Source organism: Enhydra lutris, unplaced genomic scaffold (genome assembly GCF_002288905.1).
Source record: "Enhydra lutris kenyoni isolate GAN:26980312 unplaced genomic scaffold, ASM228890v2 scaffoldscaffold3, whole genome shotgun sequence".
In the NCBI taxonomy this organism is placed as follows: Eukaryota; Metazoa; Chordata; class Mammalia; order Carnivora; family Mustelidae; genus Enhydra; species Enhydra lutris.
This window is the reverse complement of record NW_019154087.1, coordinates 76,759,227-76,785,181: the sequence shown is the minus strand read 5'-3', so window position 1 is coordinate 76,785,181 and position 25,955 is coordinate 76,759,227. Positions and strand designations below refer to the sequence as shown.

Here is a 25,955-nt window from a genome sequence, read left to right as displayed (position 1 = left end):
GTCCTAAGCTCCAATATTTGTCCTGACGCCATGTACCATTTTTTAAAATACTCTTTTTTAAAAGATGTATTTATTTACTTTACAGAGAAAGTGACTGAGTGAGAGAATAGGAGGAGGAGCAGAGGGAGAGGGAGTGAGAATCTCAAGCAGACTCCCCATCGAGTGTGGATTCTGATGTGGGGCTCAATCTCATGACCCTAAGAATCGTTACCTGAGCTGAAATCACAACTGGACAGACACCCTTGCTTAATTGACTAAGTTACCCAGCCGCCCCTGTGCAACATTTTACCTCTGTTCTATTTCATTTCTCTGCACCTTAGTAGCTGTGATCTACTGTTTTTCAGCACTCTTGAGGATTTAAAAATTATCCAGTGTCTCCAAGGAGAAGTAGTAAAAACACCACACTTATTTCAGTGAGTTTCTATTCTCTCCAGCATCTTGGGCCCTCAAAATTCTGATTGCTTGGATAGCTTTCCTTTGCCATCAATGAGATGTGTTTTATTATTATCACTCAATCAACCTTTTTGGTTTTCTTTTTTTTAAGTATTTATTTATTTGAGAGAGAGAAACAGAGAGAAAGCATGAGATGGGGGAGGGCTGGAGGAAGAAGTCGACTTGCCACTGAGTGGGTACCCCAAGTGGACTCCATCCTAAGACTCAGCATCTTGCCCTGAGCTGAAGGCAGACACTTAACCAACTGAGTCACCCACGCACCCCATTAGTTTTCTTTTTCTTTATATCTCCCTTTCCTTCTTCCTTCTCTTCTCCCCTCCCTCTTTCCCCCTTTTTTTTCTTTCTCTTTCTTTGTCTCTCCCTCCCTTGCTTGCTTCCTTTCTTCCTTTCTTTCTTCCTTGAAGCCCATCAAGACCAGAGGCTACTTGGTAGTTTCTGTATTGAGCATACTGTATTTTAAATATTTTTTTCTGTTTTTAGATTTATCACATATTTTTCTATACCATCTTTGTTTTCAGAGCCTTCTTATACCAGTTAGCATTTTCCCCATAACAAAGAACTCATACATTTGTGGATTAAAACAACAATTTATTTATCTCACAATTCTATGGGTTGGCAATTTGGGCTGGGCTCAGCTGAGTGGTTCTGCTACATGAGTTAGGGTTGGCTAATCTTGGATGGTTCACTCACACATCTGCAGCAAGCTACTGAAGTGGCTGGGAACTGGCCAGTTAGCGTGGTTGGTTCTCCTCCATGTGGTCTCTCATGCATCAACAGGTTATTATCAAGCTTGTTCATTAGGAGGCAGGATTCCATGCACAAAAGTAGAAGCAAGCAAAACCCTCATCAGATATCACACAATATTGATTCTCCTGCACTGTTTTGACAAAGAAGGTTACAAGATCAGCCCATGCTGAGGTGCAGAAACAGACTCCAGCTGTTGTTGAAAAAGACTGCAAAGAATTGTGGCCATTTTTTTTTTTTTTACAGCCTACATGCTTGACAAATCATTAATTCTAATAATTTAAGTTTCTTGGACTTTTGTACATTGCTAGTCACATTCACAGAAAATAATGACAGTTTATTTTTTCCTTTCCAATTTTTTTTTTTAATATTGTATTTATTTATTTGACAAAGAGACACAGAGAGAGAGGGAACACAAGCAGGGGGAGTGAGAGAGGGAGAAGCAGGCTTCCCACCAAGCCGGGAGCCTGATGCGGGGCTCGATTCCAGAATCCCGGGATCATGACCTGAGCCGAAGGCAGACGCCTAACGACTGAGCCATCCAGGTGCCCCTCCTTTCCAATTTTTATACTGCCTTTTCATTGCCTGATTGTACTGGATAGATCATTCAATCTCAAATGAAAGCTGACATAGTGAACATTCTTGATTTGTTCCCAATTACAGAGGGAAAGACTTTTTAAAACATTTCACTGCTAATATCCTTTACTTTTTTGGTGGATGTTTTTCATGAGACTAAAAAATCACTCTTCCATTATTAGTTTTTTATACACATTGTTGTCATAATTAAGAAAAGATGTTGAATTTCATTTTTTCTACATCTTTTAAGATAATCATATGATTTTCCTTTTTATTTTGTTAATATGTTCATTTTCACAGAATATATTTGAAAGTTGAACCAAATTCAATTACTATAACAATCCAACTTGTTTTTGTTGTTTTTTTTTTTAAATTTTTTTTAAGATTTTATTTATTTATTTGACAGACAGAGATTACAAGTAGGCAGAAAGGCAGGCAGAGAGAGAGGAGGAAACAGGCTCTCTGTGGAGCAGAGAGCCCAATGTGGGGCTCGATCCCAGGACTCTGAGATCATGACCTAAGCCGAAGGCAGAGGCTTTAACCCACTGAGCCACCCAGGTGTCCCTGTTTTCTGTTATTTTTTGATGTGGAAGAATTTTTTTGTGTTTTAACTTTTAGGATTTTTATACTTATATTCATTATGGGAAAAGTGTGATTGGTCTATTTTTTTTTTAAATATTGTCTTTGCCAGGTCTCCAAGTCAAGGTTACAAATTGTGAATTGTCCACTTTTTCTGTACTCTGGGGGAGTGGATATAAAGTTGGAATCACTTCTTCTTCAAATATTTGGATGGATTAACCAGTGAAGAAATCCAGGCAAAAAAACTTTCTTCTTGGTCTATTGTCTTCCGTTTTGTGGGGGAGGGGATTGATGGTACCAAATCTCCTGGGAAGTTGTGTCATTTTTACACATTCTGTCCTGTCAATCCAAGTTTCATAACCCAAAGTTTAAGTCTTAAACACTTAAAAGGTTTTTCAGTCTGATTTATAATTTCTTTAGCTGAGCAATTCTCTAAAAAATTAGTAGACTTTTGATCTATTTACTCTAGTCAATTTTGTTTACCTGAAAGAAGTCTCAAATACCTTTAATAGTGATGGTAGTCATAATTCTCAAGCCTGATATGTTTCTTTGCACCTCCTCCCCACTTTCTTCTCTTCTTTCAACACAATGGCAGCTGCCTTGAGATAAGGAGGCTTGGGTGGAGCTCTATACTCACAATTGTGCAGACTTACACTTTTTTAAGTTTTATTTTAATTCCAGTTAGTATAATATTAGTAATATTTTAGTGTAATATTAGTAATATTAGTTTCAGGTGTACAATATAGTGGTTCAACAGTTACACACAACACCCTGTGCTCAACACAGCAAGTGCCTCCTTAATCCCCATCTCCTATTTCGCCCGTCCCCACCCACCTCCCTGCTGGTGACCATTAGTGTGTTCTCTACAGTTAAGAGTCTGTTTCTTGGTTTGCCTCTCTTTTTATCTCTTTGCTCATTTGCTTTGTTTCTTAAATTCTACATATGAATGAAATCATGTGGCATGTCTTTCTCTGACTGACTGACTTTGTTTAGCATAATACTCTTTACTTCCATCAATGTAATTGCAAATGTCAAGATTTCATTCTTTTTATAGCTGAGCAATATTCTTTTGTGTACACATACCACATCTTTATTCACTCACAGTCAATAGACACTTGGGCTCTTTCCACAATTTGGGTGTTATAGATAATGCTGCTATAAACATGGGGGACAGACCTACCTATACTTTAATGCATTTTTAATGCATCTTTAATGTAGAAAATATTTCTTAGTCTTACCTTTTTGTATTTGAAGTCTAAAGCCAGTTAAATTTTCCAACCCAAAGGCTCCAAATTTCTGGATTCTTCACTCTCCTCCCCCTGCCATTTTTATCACAAACTAGCCAGTTCCAGCCTGAGCTCACTTCTGGTTTCTATACCTTGCAAATGTAACCAGAAAATACTCAAACACACTACTAGCATTCTGTCTTCTAACCTCTTCACCTAGAAATCATCCTCAGAAGGCACAGAAGCAATATCATTAGCAAACGTTTTATTTTTGCTTTACATCGTCCTCCATTTTTCTAGCCTCACTGCCCACTATCCACCTACTAAGCCAATGCCACATAGGTAGGATTTGGTTGTTGTCTGGCAACATTCCATTTCTATAACAACTGTATTAGCTAAGGTAATGTCTAGTGCTATAGGAGATGCATCCCCAAATTGCAGAAACTTAACCAAATAGAATTTATTCCTGTCAGACACAGAATTCAATGTAGGTGTACAGTGGGCAGCATTCCAAGACAGTGAGTTAAGGATTCAGGCTCCTTCCATCTTGCAGCTCCACCATCCTTCAAATCCCCAGAGTTTACTCAGAGAGTGGAAAAGGAAATTCCTCACTTCCAGGAGAGAGAACTCACAATGCTTACTTGTAGGATTTGCTACCACTGCTATTGACCAGTGATCCTGGCCTCCCCTTTTCCAAGAGAGATTTTATTGTAGATTTTCTCCCTCTGGTCATCATTACAAAGGGTGTGTGTGAACAAGTTAGATAAATTTTCTTTTGAGTTCACAGGTCACTAGCTCATGAGAAGCCCATGTCCTGATGGAGAGGACTGTGAGTCTACCGGAGATCTGGATTTGAGTTGCATGTGGTAACTGTATGGGATATTAGGTTGTTTCGCTTGAGCAGGAGTGTGTGTATTCAGTGTGAGGAGCAAGGGCTTTATAGAGATTGCTAGATGTAGCAAAAAATACACAAAGAATGCATTTGCTCATCAAAAATGCATGTTCCCTTTCTATTGTGTAGAGTTGTTTTGGGAAGCCTGTGTCTACAGATTCTACATTTCCCAGCATTGTTTGCATTTGGATAGGGTCATGGGACTAGATCTCACCAATGGGCTATGAGTAAAAATAATTTATGTCACCTGCAGGCTGAAATGTTTAAGAAGCAGTTTTCTTTCCCAGTCTACTGCTGAAAGTAAATTACCCCAAAGCCCTAGACAGTGGAGCTATAAGGCAGAGGATCCTGAACACTTCTGGAAAGCTGCGTTCTGAATACCAGCATTGGATTGCTGTGGAAGCCAAGAAAAAAGTTTGATTATGTTAAGCCATGAATTTCCAGGTTTGTCTGAATCTTCTGCTACTCTTACTCAATGATTACAAAGTATACATAGTTCTAAATATTTGTTTGTGATTACAGGAGCAAAACATTTGGAAGCCACAGATCTATTCTAGTTCTTCCATTCTATCTATCATCTATCTATCATCTATTTATCTATTTACCTATATCATCTATCTCTTTGTGTATATGAAACTTATGTATATATATATATGCACATATATGAATTTAAGGGCAGATAAATAAAAATTTATTTACGCTTACACATTGAAATTTTAGATAATGGTGTCTGATTAGCATGAAATTGCTTTAGGGCAACCTAAATCTGGGAATTTACCACCTCATTCTCTTACAATTTAAACTCAACCAGTTGAGCCCAAGCATGATAGGATTTACTATGATGATCAACATGTTTTAGTATCACCGAATCCTTTTTTAGCTTCTATGCAGTAATGGTGAGACAGTATTTCTTTTTTTATTTTTGCAACAGTATTTCTTAAGTACATAGCTAAAGTCACAGCATAAAACAAATAAGACAAATGATCTTAAGGATGAGTGATAGGAATTAGTAATAAATCCGTACATCTCAGTGCATAAGTGCATGGGCTGTTAGTTATCTGCAAGATGTCTGCAGGGTCATTAGCTACTGTGCAACCAAACCCCAGACCACAGCACCATTTTATTATGGAGTTAGAGTGCTATCTTTACTCATGGCTCTTAAAAAATAAGCTCTAGTGGGTGCTAAGTAGCAAGCTCAAATCTATGATTGCAGCAGGATAAATATCAAATGTATGTTGTGTCTGTCACTTGTCGATTTATTCTCAAATCCATTCCCTTCCATTATATTGCTCAGCCCTTTATCACAAGGGACAGATCCTGCAAACTCCATTTTCCTTCCTCAAGAACAGAACACTGAAGGGCAGGCAGATAGGAGATTTTAGGATCATTTCCTCCCTCTCCTTTCTCCTAAGGTCGCATGTCTGGCAGTGGCTGCCTCCTGCAGGGTTCCAGCTCCCACCAGGCAGCTCCAGCCCTGTAATCCTAGCCTTGCTTGGTAACCTTCCCAGTTGCTTCCGGGTTCTGACACTATCCTGAGTCCCACCAAGATATGGAAGTGATTGGGCCTTCCTGCTGGTTGCTTTGTCATCCCATCCGTTTCCTTTGGCTCTTCAGTTCCTCTAATACCTTTGTATCTATTTCCCCATATTAGATTCCTCAGACTTGAATGCTCTTTGCCAGATCAGACCTTAATCAATGCATTAACATTTGCACTAATATCCACATAGAACACAATTTATTGAAACATGTACATATAAATGTATCAACAAAGTAACTGGGAATTTTTTGTTGAATGAGAGAATTTATGTATGAAAGTGTCACTTGAAATCTGGGCGAAAAATATATTTTAATGGTTTAAAATTAAACATAAAAATTTCTGTTAAAGGGGCAGCTGGGTGGCTCAGTCGGTGGAAGATCTGACTTTGGCTCAGGTCATGATCTCAGAGTCCTGGGATCCAGCCCTGCATCCAGCTCTGTACTCAGCAGGGAGTCTGCTTCTCCTTCTCCCTCTGCCCCTCCACCTGCTTGTGCTCTCTCTGTCTTTAAAAAAAAAATCTGTTAAAATTTAGTGTAACTATATGTTGATAATGAAATTTTAGTAAGAAACGAAAGTTGTGCTAAAACATTTGAATGGTGGGGCACCTGGGTGGCTCAGAGGGTTAAAGCCTCTGCCTTGGGCTCAGGTCATGATCCCAGGGTCCTGGGATCGAGTCCCACATCTGGCTCTCTGCTCAGCAGGGAGCCTGCTTCCTCCTCTCTCTGCCTGCCTTTCGGCCTACTTGTGATCTCTGTCTGTCAAATAAATAAATAAAATCTTTAAAAAAAAAAAAACAAAAACACATTTGAATGGAACCACTGGATTAAAATGGTAGTATAATTAGAAATTCAAAAATAGAATTAGAGGCAATGCTTGCAGTCAATATTAAAACAAGTAGCTTTTGAACCTTTTTGAAACTGACTGTGATTCACAATAATAAAGATCTTAGATTGAGAATGTATACATTACATATCATGAGACAACTGCTGTTTTCTACTCATTTTCTTCCATTCTCTTTCACCATATCCTAGTCAATGTGACCCACAGAGTTTTGAAAACATGGTTCTAGGTGTGTTATAGGAACCATAACAGTCTTCACAGATTTATCCAAGAGATTAAGATATTACTAATCCTTGTTCACTCTGTCTTCCTCTATTGCTTTTGTTAGCTCAGCATGTTTTCCCACATTTTGGTAATGGCCGCATAATTTTCCACTTGGAATTATTCCTGCCCACCTCTCCTGTCCCCCAATGCTCTTTTTTCAATACCTCTGGGAGAGGCATGTCATCTGGTTCTGGTCAAGCAGAATGATCTTTGACCACATGGACTGCCTCAGTACCCAGTCCATAATCTACACAAGGCCAATGAGATCTTCTGTCAGAAACAAGTTCTTCTGCCAGACTGAAAGCTGGTGGAACTCCGGCTGTCGATCCTGAAGCCATCATATGGACAGAGCTGCCTAGGAGGGAAGCTAACCAAAGGGAAGAGACGGAATAGTGACGCCAGCATTCGTGAGCCTGTAGTCAGTCACTGTCCCCCCGCAATGTGCATGAGTAAATTCACCTTTAGAAATTCAAATGTGAGAAAGAAGCTCCCCTTCAGATGATATTTAGTATGTGAAATGACTGAATTTTATTAAAAATTTACATCCTCAGACCTCTTCAGTAGCCTCAACTTGTGAACAGATAGAACAAAAATAGAAATCATCACAGTCACTTAAACTTTAAATGGCACAGTAAGTATCTGAAATTATTTGGATACAAAAATTAAGTTTGTTGGACATTTCAATGCCATTATCAAGTCTTAATCTTATTTCATTGTCCACATATTTTTAGTTAGGCTGTTCTGGGAACCCCCCATTTATTAAGAAAAGTACATTTGAAAAAAAATACACATTATTTACATTAGGATTTTCACTGAAAAAATACAATTAAAGAAATTAAGGCTTCCCCTCCCCAAATTTAATTTTTTTCCCAACCAGTATGCAGAGATATTGTATAAGAGTATATATTTATTTAAAAAGCTATTTATAGCAGATACATTTTAATGTAAAATAAACTTTTACAACATAACTCCCTTTTTTTCAGTTCTACTCCGTATTTGATTTTAAACGTCTGCAGAGTTCACTGATTTGAAACAAATTCCATTCAAAGCACAGAGTATACTAAAGAGTGCCCATACAAGAAAATCATCCATAAATGAGAATTTTTAGCTACAGCGGTTAACATTACAGTAGGAAAATATGTAAGGTAAGTGACATTTCCACATGCCTGTATTATTCCCTGATGAGTTACCACCACAATGTATGAACAAGCTTATGCACAATTATAACCTTTCTCTATCAGATATTCACGGATGCTCATCGCTTGTTCTTTTTCAAATATATTATGTGAAACTCTGGACAGGAATTATTCTTATTAAAATTACTCCTAAAAAGTGAAGGCAATATTTCCCTATGGCAGAATTAAAACAGAGCAAGTTATAGTAACACTCCGGTGTCTCTAGAAAATCCTCATGAGTCTCTCACATGGAGGCCATTTACTCTGAGATGGGAGCTTTGGACTTAACAGGCAGAGTGAATCATTTATACAATTTTCTACGAAAAAATGATTGGTTTGGAAATCTTGTGCTTTCACTATTTGTGGCATTAATTGCTTGCAAATAATGTTACCCAAAGCAGTTGCATTTACTGATCCTTTCTGAAAATACTTGACTGGGAAAATAGCAAAACTTCACAGGCTATCTTTACCTCTTGTTATTATGACTTGGAGCACACAAAAACATTTACAACTGAGGCTGTGACAAAATTGATTTCTTCTTCTCAATAGCTATATATAGAATACTAATTAAATTCTGGAGATTAGAAAAAGAAGAGAGTTCTATTAAAAATTAGGCACTATGGAACTTGGTACAAATGAAGTAACCTGAAAAATGTTACATTTGTATTTTTTTCTTTAATGAGGTGATCTTAAATATAATATCTTAGGAGCACTATCATTTTTGCTATAACTGTTAAATATTTCATTCCTGAGATTTCTGGAGTAAATTAAAGTCCTTAAAGTAAGCAAACAGGAAAGACATTGTTTTCCTAGATGGGAGGCTGAACTGTGGATCAATATCTCAGCCAGTTACTTTGTCATTTTCCCATACATCAGATTCCTCATTTGGGATATATTCACACGGTAGTTTATTCTTTAACTACTGGTCCCAAAATATGCCACATCTGTAAAGAGCTGAAATGTTCAGCCAAAAGATGGAATATAAGTAAAAGTTATTGTTACTAAAAATTTGCCATTGTAGGTAGCTTCTCTTTTTTCAAGTGAAAACGTAAAAACAAAATGAGATTTTTACATCTGGATTGATTAAATAACAATTCAAGCATCTCCTTTAAACTGATATTCTGAAAAACATTAATGTTTATGTACCACAAATTTAAATACATTTTCTGAAATGCAGAATATTCCTTGGATATTCTTTGTTTTAATCATTACATGGACTATAAAAATCAAGTTAGCTTTGATTCACATCCTTATTTTTGATAGTTCCTGATTTTTATCCAAATACCTAACTAATCATCTAGAAATAAAGTTAATATCAAATGCATGGAAGAAAGCTTCAGACAATAACACAATTACATTTCATTTTAAAAGCTATATTCTAATGAAGATATAGTCTAATAGAAGTCATTTGTTCTTATTTTCAGTTATGGCAGATATATAAGATGTTCACTGAGTTTTTGCATGAAATGGAGTCGTTTCATAGTCTTGAAAATGAATTCCCTTAGAAGTTGTGATCTTCATAATAGCGCCATTCAAACCATCATCTTCAATGAGTGTTATTAATCCACTTGCAATCATTGATGGGCTAAAAATAAAGGAAACATTGGTTTTTAAAAACTCAATATAAGGCATAATTATCACTACACTTTGAATTGTTTTTGAAAAAAAAATCTACCTTTAACATGTAATAGGGAAATGGTATCATGAAGCTATGGCTACCTCTGTATTTTAGTCAGTTAGATAAATATCAACTAAATCAGATGATAAACTGAGTGGTAGATTTCCATGTCAAACCTTCTGCCATTCTGACAGGAAGAATTTATGAACTTACATTTATTGTTCAGAAAATGATTATTTTCTCATCTTTATCTTATAGTAGATCTTAGGCTTACCAGATAAAAATGGTATCAAAATAGAAATGTGAGGAATTATAGATAACATTAACTGAACATCTATTATCTACTTGTTGCTCTTTTAAAAACCTTCCACCTATTAATGTATTCACAGACTTTCCAAAAATGCTATTTTAGCATTTTTTTCTATTCTATAGGTGAGAAAATTGAGGTATCCATGGGTTGACAGATAAGTTTATGGTCAGGGGTGGAGGCACAATTTGATCCCAGGTGGTGGTCTGATTCCTCTGTCATGACAGTTATGATTCTGTGTTGTGAAACCAACTGCTTGAACTCAGATACTGTTCGCCAAATATGTGCATTGAGAAACCATTTCTTAGGAAAACGGTCGAAGCTAGGGGGCCATATCAAATTTCACGAAAAGTAAATGTGAATATTGCTTGGAATTTAGTCAAATTAGGTATCATAACTTCCACAGGCAACTAAACACCATATATATTTTTTTTAAATCTCATTATGGCCAACGGCATTATGATGCTCTGTTTCTTGGAATTCATGTGTAAACATTCTATTCAGACACCCCAAAAAATATTTTTTTAGTGTGTCTGCCAAACCAGCAATTTGAAGCACCCTTAGTTTCTCAGATTTAAAGGGTTATTTTTTCCCATTTTATTGCTTATGTCCAGATAGTACTTTGCTCCATCATAAAAAGGAAGATTGGTATAGTTTTACTTACTCCAAAATTCCATAGAACTTCATCATATCCTTAATATGATCCTTATATTCTATATATTGTCCCATGTTTTCTTCTTTCTCAATGGATTCAAGAATGGGTGTATTAACAAAGCCTGGGCAAATGGCATTCAGTCTAACACCACTGTTCATGAGATTAGCTGCCATCTGTGGATCAGAAGTAGAAGGTTGCAGGTTTCAGTTGCTTTCTAAATGTATACCATGGGACACACTGATAATTAAAACCATTTCAAAGACTCTGATGTGAAAAATACTAGTCAGATATTCTTCTAGCGATCTAACAAAGACAATGTTAAGGTTGACTGTAGCAGAAAATAAAAGAATACATACTTAAAGCGTTAAATTAATTCCTGAAAGCTTCAGATAATTAATTCTTTAAAAATCAATATTTCTGGGAAACTCCTGAAAATACTTGATTATCTAAGCTTCTCTTATCTACTGAACTCTGCAGGAAGCGAAACGTAAAAAGCCAAGGCTCAGAAATTAGTATCTCAGGTTTGCCTTCAAAGATTGTATAACAAGAGAATATTTCCTTAAAAAATACTGTTAGGGGTAAGTCTGGGACTCTGATTCTAAAGACACTCTTGATAATATGCACTATGCAGAAGACAATTTAAGCATCTTCAGACTAGCATTTCTTGGTTCAAATTCAACCTATTGATTTTATTTGAACTATTTACAAAACAAAAGGTAGTCAATTATTTTTGGATTCCATTTACTTACTTGCTAAAGTTTCTTTGTAACCCCTAAAATCAACAGTCATGGAGCGCTTGGGGTTGTTTATGGATAAGCACAGAGCAAATGTTCCAACTACGATAAAAAAAATTGCCCTTGTTTCAGCTCTTACACTATAAACAAACGTCCTCTTTGTGATATATTCAGTCTATGTCTTTCCCATTTTTGTGCCTTTTGTTGGTGACTTTGCTACTTAAAACGCCTCCCAAGCATAGTGGTGAAGTGCTGTTCAGTGTTCCCAAGCGAGGGAAGTCTGTGATGCGCCTTACAGAGCTCATGTGTTAGATAAGGTTCCTTCAGGCATGAGGTATAAATACTGTTGCTCATGTTCATATATTACATAGTGAACACCATGCATATTAAATAACATGTCTTCACATAGAAATATATGTAAGACTAGGCTATGTATGGTCAAGATGCTGTGAGCATAGGCTCGAAGGAACCCCACATTTCCCTGAGGAACAACAGTTCAGTATTCTCTGATGCAGTGTTCGTAAGTGATTTTATAGAGCTAACTACCACAAATAATGAGCATTGACGGTACGGATTTACGTTCTTGTCATTGTAAATAGGAAATTCCTGGTATTTAAAAATTGTTTTATTTTTTTAATTTAAATTCAATTAGCCAACATATGGTACATCATTAGTTCTTGGTGTAGAGTTCAGTGATTCACTAGTGCATATAACACCCAGTGCTCATCAGGATTATTTCGTTTTGTAATACTTTTATGTGTTCATTAAAAGTTGAATTAAAGATTAAATCTATGCAAAGTAAACAAAAAATTTCAATAAATTTGAATTAAGAGCATGAGAGCTGCTTATCTTCCCTTTTGACTGAACATTTACCATTCATGCATCTAGTTTCTCTATCCCCATCTCTTCTCCATCTCTGTATGGCCCTTCTCTTGTCTCACCTAGATTAATCACGGCAGTGATTCCCCCCAAACTGTTCTATCCTCTTCTACACCTGTCCTAATACATTCTCTAAACAATAGCCAGAATGGTCTTCTGAAAATGGAAACCTGATCTTGTCACTCCTTTGCATAAAAGTCTTGCTGATGGCTGCAGTTAGAATCCATCTGAGCTCATTCCTGTGGTCCATAAGCTGCTTTTTTATTAGCTTCTGCTTCTGACTCTCCCCTTGCTCCTCAGGTTCCATTCAAAATGCCCCCTTTTCAGTTAATAAAAAGGCAAGCATTCTTACTTCATGCCACCAGTGCATGTAGTCAATCAGGCCTAAGATATTTTTCTTAGCTCTGTACACCTGTCACCCTAGGCCCCATGGAGACGTCATCCTTGACTACTCTCTCTGGTAAATTCCCGTCCCATCCCTCTGTGCTAGCCTTTTTATCTCCAACGATAAGTAATATCTAGAGCACAATACATATTCTACTCAAGAAGGCCTGAAGTTAACAATTTTTACATTTGGAGTCAATTTTAAAAATAAAGAGTGCCTTCGTTGTTTTTTTTTTTAACCCTGAGGAAATTTTTCAATAACACATCTGTGTTTAGGGACTTCATTTTTAAGAGATCTCTTCTTCATTTGCTCCTTGATGGGATCTGAAAACCACTTCTATAATAACAATTATAGGATAATTTATTTTTCTCTCTTTAAACCAGATGCACTGAATTCCGAATTTATTCCTTCTGCTTTCTAGAACTCATGTTTCACATATGCACAGAAAGAGAACAAGAGATAGTGCGGTTGTTAGATCCTCACCGCTGCTGAGCGTGTGAATCCAATTATGCCGTGCTTTGAAGCACAATAAACAGGCTGTTGTGCCACAGGCATGAGCCCTGAAACAAACAAAACATTTAAAGAATTTCACTAAAAAATAAGCAGACAAAAATCCAATAATTGCTACACGATTGAGTAATTTGTGCCTGTTCCATCTGAAGCTTATTCTACAAAATACACGAAAATAATTACGAGACAATTTTCCTTCCATGATCTCTACTATACTGGCCAGAATTGATGGCGTGTAAGTTACAGCCTAGGAATGAAGCCAAGAGTGATATGGAAGTCCGTCTGTCTCCCTGACCCTTGGTCAAGACAAGTAAATGTTATCTGAAACATAAGCAGAATCACCTTTAAACCCAGTAAGTTACCACCAATTTTCAGTTTTTAAGACTTGATTTTTAAAAAGTATCTATTCTACATTTTGTAAAGCTTCCAAATGGCTGAAGTGTAAATTTCGGAAAAGAGACTTGGAGAGGACTTCTCTTTGCTATGAATTAGTAGACATTTCCCCCATCACTGACTGTACTGATGATCCCTCTAAAGTATTTAAGAAAAGTCAAAGTAACCGCTTTTGATTCTGATCTGTAAAAGATGCTTAGTTCTTCTTGTCCATGACTCAGGTAAAGAAAGCCAGAAATTAAAAAAAAAAAAAAAAAAAGAAAAGAAAACCAGAAATAAAGATGTATGGTGCTATTTTGTTTCATTTCATAATCATGTGCTCTAACAGAATTCAAGCAATTTCAGAATTGGTTTAAATTTCCACACATACACAATAGTAACTATTGGAATGTATGATTAAATTCCTGGCCTGCAGAAACAGTAATTGTAACACACTTAGCATCTCTTCCCCCCTACCTCCTACCCAACCCTCAAAAAGATACAAAACAATAGGCAAGACCTTTTACTGAAATGTTACTATCTAGTTTATTTCTCATCATTGTCAATTCCATGATCAACAGCAAGGCTTTAAATTAGAGCCATCTGTACATTTCAGTTTTTAACAAATTTCCCCCATTAACTCATTTTAACATTTTTCCAGTTGGTGATTTCTGAGTCAAGAAACAGTGATCTCTGATTACTATAATGTTATTAATATCAAATGTCACGCTAATAAGACTAAATTATTCTGCTGAGACATGTTCATCTCCACCCAGCTAACCAGTCCCAGAGCACCACCAATCAGTTGTTGAGTGTGTTATGCCAAAGTTCAGCAATAAATGCGGACCTTAACCACTCCCTGGGTGCCTGCCAGGTCTCAATTTATAAAGTATGTTTGCTCAAGAGCACTTTAAATCACTGAGGACGGTAGATCACACATAGCGCGTCCACCCAGTGATCTCAAAGGACTGTACCGTATGGCTCTCTTGTTGTTGTTTCTTAGGTTAAGTAAAATGTGTGAGTTAATTAAGTTCATCGATGTCAGTCAGCAAGAATTTATGATGCCTGCACAGGGTACACAGGTATGTTTGGGGTTGTGGACAAAGGGAATAAAGTAGGAGCAGCCAGGCATTAGGGCTGCGTGCTCTAAGTTCCTTGCTGTTTGCCTCTCTGTAAAACTTTACAAGACAAAGGAAGTCGGTTGAAGAATGGTGTTCACGGATGGCAGGAAATGCAGAATGACCCTTCATCAGAGATAAGCTGACGCAGCCACCGAAACAAAAAGCATAAGGACACCATTCATAAATGTTGTCAAAGATGAATTTGGGATGAATTTTTGTTACTTGTGTGAAGGTACTGAACTTCTGAACCCAAGCTAGTTCAAAGTGTCACAGAAGTGAAATAAATCAAATAAGGTGGTTCCATTTAAGAAGCAAGCACAAAACACAGACATTCCTCTAAAGGTACAATTGGAGAGGTGACCAGAATGTGAAAAGTTTGTTTGCATTTTTAAAGTGGCACTTGCCTTTATGAATCTTAACGTTATAATGACATTTTCACTGACATCCTGAAAAATGTCTACTTGTGCATTGCTTTCCCTTTCTGATATTAGCTCAAAGGCTGTATAAGTCAGTATCAAACATTCAGAAATTGTGTCCATTTTAATTTTTTTACAGCTTTACTAAGGTATAACGGACACACAATAAACTCCATATATTTAAAGCATTCAGTCTGATAAATTCTGACATATGTATACACTCATGAAACCATGACAATGGTTTCATGGAAATCAAGATAATGAACATATCCATCACCAAAAAGTCTCCTCTTGCCCCTTTGTCGTCTCTTCCTTCTGCTTTCCCCCTCCCTCTAGGCAAACACTGTTCTGCTTTGTGTCACTGTAGTTTGCCTTTTCTAGAAGTTTATACAAACGTAATCATATATTATAAAATCTTTTGGTCTGACTTCTTTCACTCGGGATAATTATTAGAAGCTTTATCTATGCTGTAGTGTATATTAATAGCTCATTTTTCCTTTTTTTTCTGAATAGTATTCCACTGTAAAGATATACCCATCAATTGCATATACATTCACCTGTTGATAGATATCTGGATTGTTTTTACTTTTAGGGTATTATAAGTTAAGAGAATTCTTTTTTTCAATTACTTAAGCAAGTCACAGTTAACTTAGTTAAATAGAGATTTTTTTTTTTCTTTATCTTCCCATACATATAGATTTTCACTGTTGCTTCTTATGTTTCAAACAGGTAGGGTGGGTTAGTGATCTGCCGTATTTTCTCCCCAGCTTGCCAATGGACAGTCCAGGTGGATACTTACCATCTGTACCTCAGTTTGCTATTGTGAAAAGAAGACAAAATGGATCAAGAAAGTTTTTTTTTAAGGTTTTGTTTTTATTTTTAACTATGATTTTTTCTGAATATTTCAGACATCCAACATTTTCTATTAGACCTCAAGAGCCACTTCTCTTTTACACACAATATTATTGCTATTGTGGTTTAGTTTCAGTATTGGTCAACTGTACTTCTTTTATTTACCTTCACCCTACAATACTAATATATGTTGTTTCTATGTGCTTCAAATAAAAATATATTCTGAGGCTGGGACTCAGGGTCAGCACATAGAATTGTGCAGGGTGTGCATGTTATGACTCTGGAAACACCATTAACTTGGCTGTGTAAATTGTGCCCTGCCCTAGCCCTCCCACCCCCTATGCTCCCACCTCCGCCAAATTTCTGCGGTTTACAACCTGCACAACTATACGTGGCAGCCATCTCTGGTAGAGGAGGATGACTGAACAAAAGAGACTGTGAAGAAAGAACCAGTGGAGGTAGGAAGAAAACAAGTTAGGTACCCTGTCATAGAAATTAAAGATAGTATTCTAAGAAGCCAAGAGTGGTCACTGTTATCAAGAGCAAAATCAAATGAGAGTCACGCCCCTTAAGATATGAACATGTCTCAAGATCACTTATCTATAAGTAACACCCATAGTCTCACATTTTCCTCCAGCTACAGTTCTGTATCTCTTGACAACACAAAGTACTGAAAAGAGTTTCTCTACTCCTTGTTTCTACTCTCCTTGCTTCCCATTTGCTGCCCAACTCACTCTACTCGAATTTTCATTTCACCGCTCCCATCAAACAGATCTCATGGCCAACATTTTCTTATACTATTTAACCACTCAAAAATGTCCTTTTAATCAAAGTTGTCGAGAGGGACTATAGCACAGTGGTTTGGACTTTGGGTGCTAGGCTGACTGAGTTAAGAAAAAAAAAACTTTTTTTTCAGTGAGAACATTTTACTTTTAAGATTCTTTTTTAAAATTTATTTGAGAGAAAGAATGCATGCAAGCACAAGCAGGGGGAGTGACAGAGGGAGAGGGAGAAGCAGATTCCCCGCTGAGCAGGGGAGCCGGATGTGGGACTGGATCTTAGGACCCTGGGATCATGACCTGAGTTGAAGGCAGATGCTTAACTGACTGAGCAGTCACTCAGGTGTCCCCAAATTCAAATTTTGAATCCATCACAATGAGCTATGTGACCTTTGAAGAAGTGAGGGCTACCAAGATGTTTCTGTTCTGTAAACTAGAGCCATCATGGTAGCAGCTGAGTCCCAAATGAGCTAATTTACATAAAATTCTTTAAGCAGTGCCTGGCACATAATAAGCTGTACAATTTGCTATTATTTTATATAAATTTTTTTCCTTGGGATGAAACATCTCCAGATCTTGTTTTATAGACTTACTTATCCACATTGTATCTTTTTATCAGAATGTACATTTTGACATTTGAATTAAAATGCCACAAATCTGGTCCATGTCCTAACTTGCTTTGGTTTCTGAACCCTGGCAAACCGTGGGCTGTTGTTAATCCTAATTCAAGAGGATTTACAGAAGTACATTCATTTAAGATCTGTGTGTTTAGTAGCTTTCAAGTACAAGGCATAGAGAAGTAGTCTTTAAAATATATTGAGGGGCGCCTGGGTGGCTCAGTTGGTTGAGCATCTGCCTTCAGCCCAAGTCATGATCTCGGGGTCCTGGGATCGAGTCCTGCATCAGGCTCCCTGCCCAGTGGGGAGTCTGCTTCTCCTTCTGCCTCTGCCCCTGCTCCTGTGCTCACTCGCTCTCACTCTCTTTTTCTTTTTTTCAAATAAATAAAAAATTAAATACTCTATTGAAATCTGTCAGACTAATGAGAAGACCCCTGGTGCAGGGCGGAGAGTAGACCTTCATTGGCTGAACTGCTAGATTGGTGCCTGTCATCTGACTTCAAGGGACTTTTGCCAGTATTAGAACTCCATGACCAGCTGCTGGAATTAATTTGGGTTTCTAACATCTTGCAAATTGATACCTATAGACACAGGCTCTTCATGTTAAAGGACTTAACAACAAAACAAGGGATTGTGGCAACAAGATGGCAGTCTCCAAAGAAATGACATTTTAAAAAAAATATTGTAAGACATTTTTATTTATATTTAAAAGGTCAAGAATAGAGTATTTATCTCTAAAACTCTCTCTCTAAACTCTCTGAAGCTTTTATCTTTAAAACTCTAGACCCAGAATGGTACAAAGTTCACTGTAGACCCAGAATGGTGCAACGTTCACCTACAGAATCCCAAAACGACTCTCACCAAAATATAACATGTCTAATTAGTTACAGGATTGTTTATCATGACAATAGGTTTAGAAAAAAAAAATCAAAAGAAGGAGAAATGCTACCCACAAAATAGAGAAATAGTTTCTACAACCACTCAGGATAATAACACCAAATAGTCACTGACTGATGAGATAATTACGAAGAAAAATTTAAATACCTGAAAATTACATATGCAATTACATAACATACAAGGAAGTCATTTAGAAAAATATAGTTTCCGTTTCCACATTAGTTCTTCCATCGTTAATATCCTTTCTGCCCATATTTACAACAGATAGCTTTAATCCCTATGTCTCATAGAAGTTAAAAACTCAAAAAGATCTTGTGTAAAAAACTGAAATCCGTTCGGACAGGGCAATTGTACTGGACCTCCAAACAGATTTTCTTTTAAATGGGTAGAAGCCATAGGAAACAGATTACACAGAAATGCTAAAGAAATTCAGCTTAGGAAAATAAATTGAGAGTCTAAGGATACCAGTCTTTGCATGATAAATGGTAGCTCAACAGCTATGCCAAAAAGCAGGAAACTGAGCCCCTCATGTTTTCTTTACAATGCAAAAGGAAACCATGTACCGACCTTTCTGTTTTTAACTATCACTTCTCTAAGAGGAGGGAAAAGGGAGAACTGGTGAGAATCTGTTTATGTTCCTGCAGAAAGGTGACCAAAGTAATGGGGACACTTCCCCATTATGTGATGTTCCACATAACAGAACACATTATCCAATGCTGCTTTTTTTTCTCTCAGTATATTGTCTGCCATTAACAAACCGTGTTTTATTTATTTATTTGAGAGAGAGAGAGAGAGCGCACAAGCAAGCAGTGGGAGGGGCAGAGGGGGAGGGAGAAGGAGGGGAAAGAATCCCATGCAGATTCCCAGCTGAGCATGGAGCCCTCCGCGGGGCTTGATCTCACAACTTGGAGATCATGACCTGAGCTGAAATCAGGAATCAGATGCTTAACTGACTGAGACACCCAGGTGCCCCTAAATCATGTTTTAAAGTGTGACAGGACATAAAAAGTGGTCTAAACCTTCCTAAAACCACTACATCTTCTATAATAAAAATTTCTCCAGAAAGGTAATTTTGTTTGTTAATAATTAACTTTATTAATTCTTGGAAAGTGGCTTCTAATGTTCCAACAAAATTCTCCTTCCTAGAAGTTCAGGCATTGCCTGTGCTGTGATCAGAGGAAACGGAGATGAACTTCCATAGCCATTCCATGAATCTCTGTAAACTGGAGGCTAGTTGCTCAAAGTGTGGCTAGTCCTTGGACTAGCACCAGAATTTCATGACCTCTCCCAGACCTACTGAGTCAGAATTTACATCTGAACAAAATCCCTAGGTATCTAAGCATCTAGGTAATCATCTATGCATGTTAGTTCCAGAAGACTATTCATTGCCTAATCTGGCTAGGAAACCCTAAACATTTTTATCCATTCCTCAAAAGGCCAATTCATATATATTTCATCTTTCTTATTGATTCCTTCTAGTCTGTACCTTCTTAATCATTTTAAGCCATAAGACAGCACAATGGACACCATGAAGCACGTTGACTGTACTAAACAAGAAAGGTGGCTCGCAGGTTCTTAACAGTTGGCATCTGGCCAATAAAGTTCAAGATAATGTAGGATCACCTACTCTATGGCATACACTTATAATAATGGCAAAATAAAATCTGCTGTTATTACTACTGCTAATTCTCATCACATTTTCCAAGTTATATACAGTTGTTTGAAATAAGTTGTAGGGAGTTGGTAAAAGGTAAAACTCATATAACCAAGAGTTTATCACAATGCCTGTGACTTGGCATTTCCTAAATATGTTAGGTCTTCTTTTTACTTTTGGCCTGGAGATGAAAGAAGGTGATGAGTATTTTAGCTCACCTGAAATTTCTGCTCTGTTATAACATTCCAGTCCCACTACTGCTCTTCAGGCCATGGGAGACCCAGGGCCTTGAAATTCAGTATCCTGTTTCTGTTTAAAAAGTCTGTGCCATGCTATCCATTTGGTTCCACCATGCTCATAAGAGATACTGATATGTAGCTCTTCATGTAGAATATTTACCTAGTTACTCTCATATCCCCCTTCTCCTTTCTGTACATGCTTAATGTAGGTTTAAGTAGAAGCTGCTCCTTACAGAGAGGTATCTTTAGCACATTCACCTCAACACAAACATCAAGCTAATTATATCAGTTTAGATGAAATGTATAGCCAAGTAAGTAAGATACTGGGTTGGTATTTTATTTTTTTTTAATTTTTTTTTTTAAGATTTTATTTATTTATCAGAGAGAGAGAAGGAGAGAGAGCGAGCACAGGCAGACAGAATGGCAGGCAGAGGCAGAGGGAGAAGCAGGCTCCCTGCCAAGCAAGAAGCCCGATGTGGGACTCGATCCCAGGACGCTGGGATCATGACCTGAGCCGAAGGCAGCTGCCTAACCAACTGAGCCACCCAGGCATCCCTGGGTTGGTATTTTAGAAATCAATGATTTTTCAAGTATTTTCTTGAGACTCTAAATGTTTTTAAGTTTTCTTACTATTTTCCATCTCAGGAAATGAGACCCTAACAGGATCTCTCACAAAATGCCCCTGAGTGGCTGTCCCAAAGGCACAGAGGAGGATACCCCCAGAGCTCACTAGGACCTCTGCAGCTAAGTACATAGGCAAGTGGGAGAAGGATTAGCAGGCAGATTGCTTTTCCTGTGACAACTACTTCTTCCTTCCCACTGTCAGAAGCAATGAACTGTATAAGAAGCACACTTGACTCTCATGGGATGTCTTGTGCCAGATGATGGGTGTCAAACCCGACTTCAGGCTGATCTGTTGTTGTTCCTCTCAATTTTTTTTTTTAATAGTTAAGGATGACTATGTCAACATGAGCGCAGCTTTACATACTGTGTTTATAGACAGAAACTCATAGAGAGGAGTCTAGGTGGTCAACAGCGCTCAGAACATCTTCTGGAGCTCCCAGCTGGCGCACACCCTTCCCTCAATACATGGTGGAATCACTCTCCATTTGACTCCTGTTTGTTAAACTTATTAATTGCATTTGATACTTGGTCTGCGTCAGTGGTCATTACTCATTAACTTCTCTGCCCAAACCAGTGTTTCAACTTAAGGTTTTACTGACAGCATAAGAGACTGTGAGGAAAGACTGGTAGAGTTGAACGGCACCCACAGCTATTCCATTAGTGGACTGACCAGTGGGAGGGAAATAGGAGCAAATCTGAAGAAAGAAAGTTCAGAAAACACTTTCGGAAAACACAGAGGAAGTAAGCATTAGAAATTTGGTCATTTATACCTCAATAAAGCTGAGGGGAAAAAATACTTTGACTCTGGCAACTCCTCAGACATTTTGGTCATCTGACCTCTCCCAACAGGCTATGACTTCAAGGGTATAAAACTCTTGGTAACATTTCTGAGGAAAATGTAAAGCCAGAGAGGTTCTCACTGATCTTTTTCTACTATTACAAAATCCTGAGTGTTTATCAAACTCATCTCACTGTGGGAAGAAGAGATGTTCTTGCTAATTGGATAGACTACAGGGCAATTTATCTTCATCCTCTTTGTGAGATTAAAGGACATTAATGCCAAAGCCCAGGTGGGAAGAAAGGTGGCAAAGCCTGTGCAGGTTGGCCAGTGACAAAAAAGAAACAGTATAAAGGCATCAGGTATGGAGGTTGGGCATTATGGAGGGAGGGTACGTCCCTACATAAGCATGAAGGCACCAAATTAAACACAATGGACAAAGATAAGCTATGCAACCATTATAAGCAGAGACACCCTGCTGGCTGGGAGGAATAGTAGGTGGAGAAGAAGTCTGGAATGCTATGATATTCATTAAATTGTAAGAGTGCCAGAAAGGTAATTTGAAACCAAAATGATCTTATTGCTGAATCTGTATTTATTCAGTTTCATCTGCATGACTAGAGAAAGATCCACACATGGTTCCCAATGTTGACTCTGAAACAGGTAGAAGCCAATGAACACCCAGAGGTGGGTAGTGTGATAAAGCAAGCTCTTCGCCAAGAGAGCAAAGTGGATGTCTAATTGTAATCCTTAAATTGAGCTTGCCAAAGATGTGTTTTGACTTGTGCCTTTGGTAAGCTCCTCAGATGTTTTCAGGGCTTTACTCTGTGTGCCAAATGGGGCAAAAGCTTAAGATATCACTGAGGGTTAGTCATGTGGTCTTGAAATTAAAGCAGTGCCCAGAAGGCTTGAAGATAACTAGCACATTTCCTTGGTTTAATGGAATTAGACGAATTCAGTTTCTTTTACCTCAGAGTTGGGCTAAACTCATCAGGGATAGAGAGCCAAATTAACAATCTCATGGACAGAAGAGTTAGATAACCCGGTGGTTAAGACAGAAGAGGTCCTGAATCAGGTTGCTTACGTGGGAATTCCAGCTTTACTGCTTCCTTGCTGTGTAAGCTTGTGCAAGATACTTAAATTCTCCTACCTGGATTTCCTTCCCTACAAAAGGGAGATTATAGAATCCACTTTGTGGGGTGGTTGTATTAAATGAGGTAAGGCACACACAATGTTTAAAATAGTAGCATGTAAACAGTAAGTGTTCAATGAATGTTAAGTGTGATGACACCTTTAAATATTTTTATTGGCTAAAATGCAGTACTGCATTGTATATCTTTATTCATGCTCTGAGGCAAATAAGCCTCCTTTTTTTTTTTTTTTTTTTTTAAAGCCTCCTCTTATGGTACAGAATGTCTTGAATAGAGTTCTAAATTGATTCAACCTTGAGGCTTCCAGACTTCCTGGGAATGAAAGAAGTACTTCCAGTGACAGAAGGACAAGGGGCTCCCTGAACAGGATTCAAGCTTCTCCAGTCCTTGTTAGCCCTTTAGCTTTAAGACACAACCCATGGGATTATCTCTTGATCACCACCCCAGGTTTTTGTACATTTCTATTTTTATTAAGATATCGAATACTTCTTATTAATTCTCTAACGGTTTATGTATTTTTCTTTATAATTTTATTTCAAAATAGTGCAGATATAGCCATGGCAATTTGACTCTAGGGCTTCAGACTCCCAGAATTTAAATGTGGCTCTCTCTTAGGCCAAATATCTAAGTCTTGCCCATGCTCTCACCTTTTACCACATCCTCAGAACTGAAATCTTATCGTTTATAAGTAGATATTACATTAGGAAAAATAACCAATTTACCCTGAAAAGCTTGTAGAATTCATTCTATAATAACTTTAGGGGTGTTATTTTGTCTTTAAGCAACCCAGAAATGGAAATGCTCATTTGTTTTTTGAGAACTTCTCAGGAAGGAGCTTTCTAAGCCTCCCTTGGTGGCAGTTTAAAGAGACTTAAGGACCATCTGACAATGACACGCAGAGGAGGGAGGAAGAACAATGCTGGGAAGCAGATCTCTGGTGTCGTCACAGGTGTCTCCACACCTGACCCCTGACATACAACTGGAGCTGGGAGGTGAGGCACAGTGGGAGAGGCGGGGAAAACCTGTTTTGAGCACCTGTTTTGAAATTACCACATGACTGAAACCAGATAATGTAAGGAAGTGTCCCTACTTTGGGACAAGCAGAGTTTAGACCACTCACTGTCAATACTGGTCAGACTTCTAAAACTTCAAATGAAATGATCATTTGAACTACTGAAAAAGCATTGGTGATTTTTTCCCCCCTAGAATTTTAGAAGTCAAATCATCTGGTTGAGTTGTTCCAAAGTTTCTGCCAAAGACTTAAAGCCACTATTGAGTAATATGGTATCAGGTGGTACTAAATCCTACTGTCCTAAGACAGAGTTTGGATTGCACATTGTGGTAAAGATGGTTAGCCGTGGACTGGAATCCGTTCCTTTCTTAGGCACAGAGCTAGACTACATTCTCTGGCCCTCTTGTAGTTAGATGAGCCATGAGATCAAATTCTGTTCTGGAACCTCAACAAGAGTGAGGTTTGCCATTACTGGGCTAGGGGTAAAAGGGTTTAGAAAAGCAGCTTCTCCCCCCTTTCCCCCAGTGTTCTCTATTTCTGCTGCAGAGAAAGGAGTCCCCCATCCCACGGCACCCCACCCCCACCAGCATAACTATGGAAACTCCATGTCAGAGACCTCAGCCAGCCAGTTTTCCCAATGACTGCCTATAGAAGAGGGTCCCAGCAACAAGAATCTTGCCTGGGACCGATACATGAGTGAGAAATATGCTTATCCTAAATTTAAGCCATTACATTTTTGGGTCTATGTATTACAGCCGTTTAGCATTGAAGGATGGCAGAATAATTCACCCCAAAATGTACCACTTTGGCATAAGGATTATTTAGAACTAAAGGCACTTGAAAAACAGCAGGTGTAAGTAAGATGGGCTTTCTGACCTCTCCTTTTGCTCCTGAAAGCAGGTGATGAAACTCCCATGTAAAATATGTCCTTCCTATACCAGTAGGAAAGAAACATTCTTATCATCAGAGATGGGGAGTCCAGGCCAGCGGAAATCTGTACAGACCTTCTTAAAATAATTCTCACCTTCCTTTAAGCTCCCTATATATTTTAGTGGCTTTCCCATAATTACCTCTCTTTGTTCACCCTTGTTTATAAATGCTTAGGCCTAGTCATTCCTGGGTTTTGGTTTTTCTATGGGGACTCTCATGTACATTTAAGAATCTATACACTTTTTCCTTGCTCATCTGTCTTATGTCAGTTTAATTCTCAGGCCTGGCCAGAGACCCTAAGAAACTACAGGTAAAGTCTGGCCTCCCCTACAACAGATTTCAATTACGATATACTCTTTCTAAAGTCACATGGGAGTAGAGATACCTTACTGGCTCTAGCACTCTTTTACTTTGTCAAAGATGTTTTCATATGCATTACTGCTCAGTGCCACAGTAAGTGAGCTTAAAAAGTCATAATTTAAAGTGACAGAAGTAAACCTATACTCCAAACTCCTGATATTATGCAATAGAAAAGTCGACAGAGCCAGTAAAAACAAAACCAAGTAATTAAACAAATTTTAAGTTCCCAAGTTGATAATAAATGTACTTTGAATATCTACTTCTGTGATCCAAATTATCAGTAGGAAGTTATTATTTATTTTTAAAAAAAATTTTTATTTATTCATTTGACAGATAGAGATCACAAGTAGGCAGAGGGACAGGCAGCGAGAGAGGAGGAAGCAGGCTCCCCGCTGAGCAGAGAGCCCGATGCGGGGCTCGATCTCAGGACCGTGGGACCATGACCTGAGCCGAAGGCAGAGGCTTTAACCCACTGAGCCACCCAGGCGCCCCAGTAGGAAGTTATTATTAATGAAGATTTATTTTTGTGGTCCAAATTACCAATAGGAAATTGTTATGAATGTCATACTTGTTCTTACCTGCTAAAGAGGACATATTGATAATGATGCCGCCTTCACCTCCGTTTTGCTTACTCATGTAATCCAAGCCAAGGTAGGTTCCGCTGATAACAGAAACCTAATCCAGAGACATAAACGGGAATAGCAACATAGCCATTATGCTTTATTATATATCACAGACTGAAGTTTTTATGGTGATTGTAGACACCCAGGGAGATTTCT

General features: G+C 37.9%; 1 protein-coding gene across 3 annotated transcripts in view; it reads right to left on the bottom strand.

The window, feature by feature from the left end:
- Positions 1–7,934: 7,934 nt before the first annotated feature.
- Positions 7,935–25,955, bottom strand: part of LOC111153747 (15-hydroxyprostaglandin dehydrogenase) — a 30,012-nt gene continuing 11,991 nt past the window's right edge. Inside the window, exons 4-7 of one of the 3 annotated variants that reach the window (XM_022512957.1) lie at positions 25,755–25,851; positions 13,348–13,424; positions 10,876–11,039; positions 7,935–9,871 (exon numbers count right to left, since the gene is read on the bottom strand). In XM_022512957.1, the coding sequence (XP_022368665.1) occupies positions 9,733–9,871; positions 10,876–11,039; positions 13,348–13,424; positions 25,755–25,851 (477 nt within the window). In that variant the 3' untranslated portion in view covers positions 7,935–9,732. The remainder of the gene's footprint in view (positions 9,872–10,875; positions 11,040–13,347; positions 13,425–25,754; positions 25,852–25,955) is intronic. The other 2 variants (XM_022512966.1, XM_022512975.1) reach the window with 2 other exon arrangements.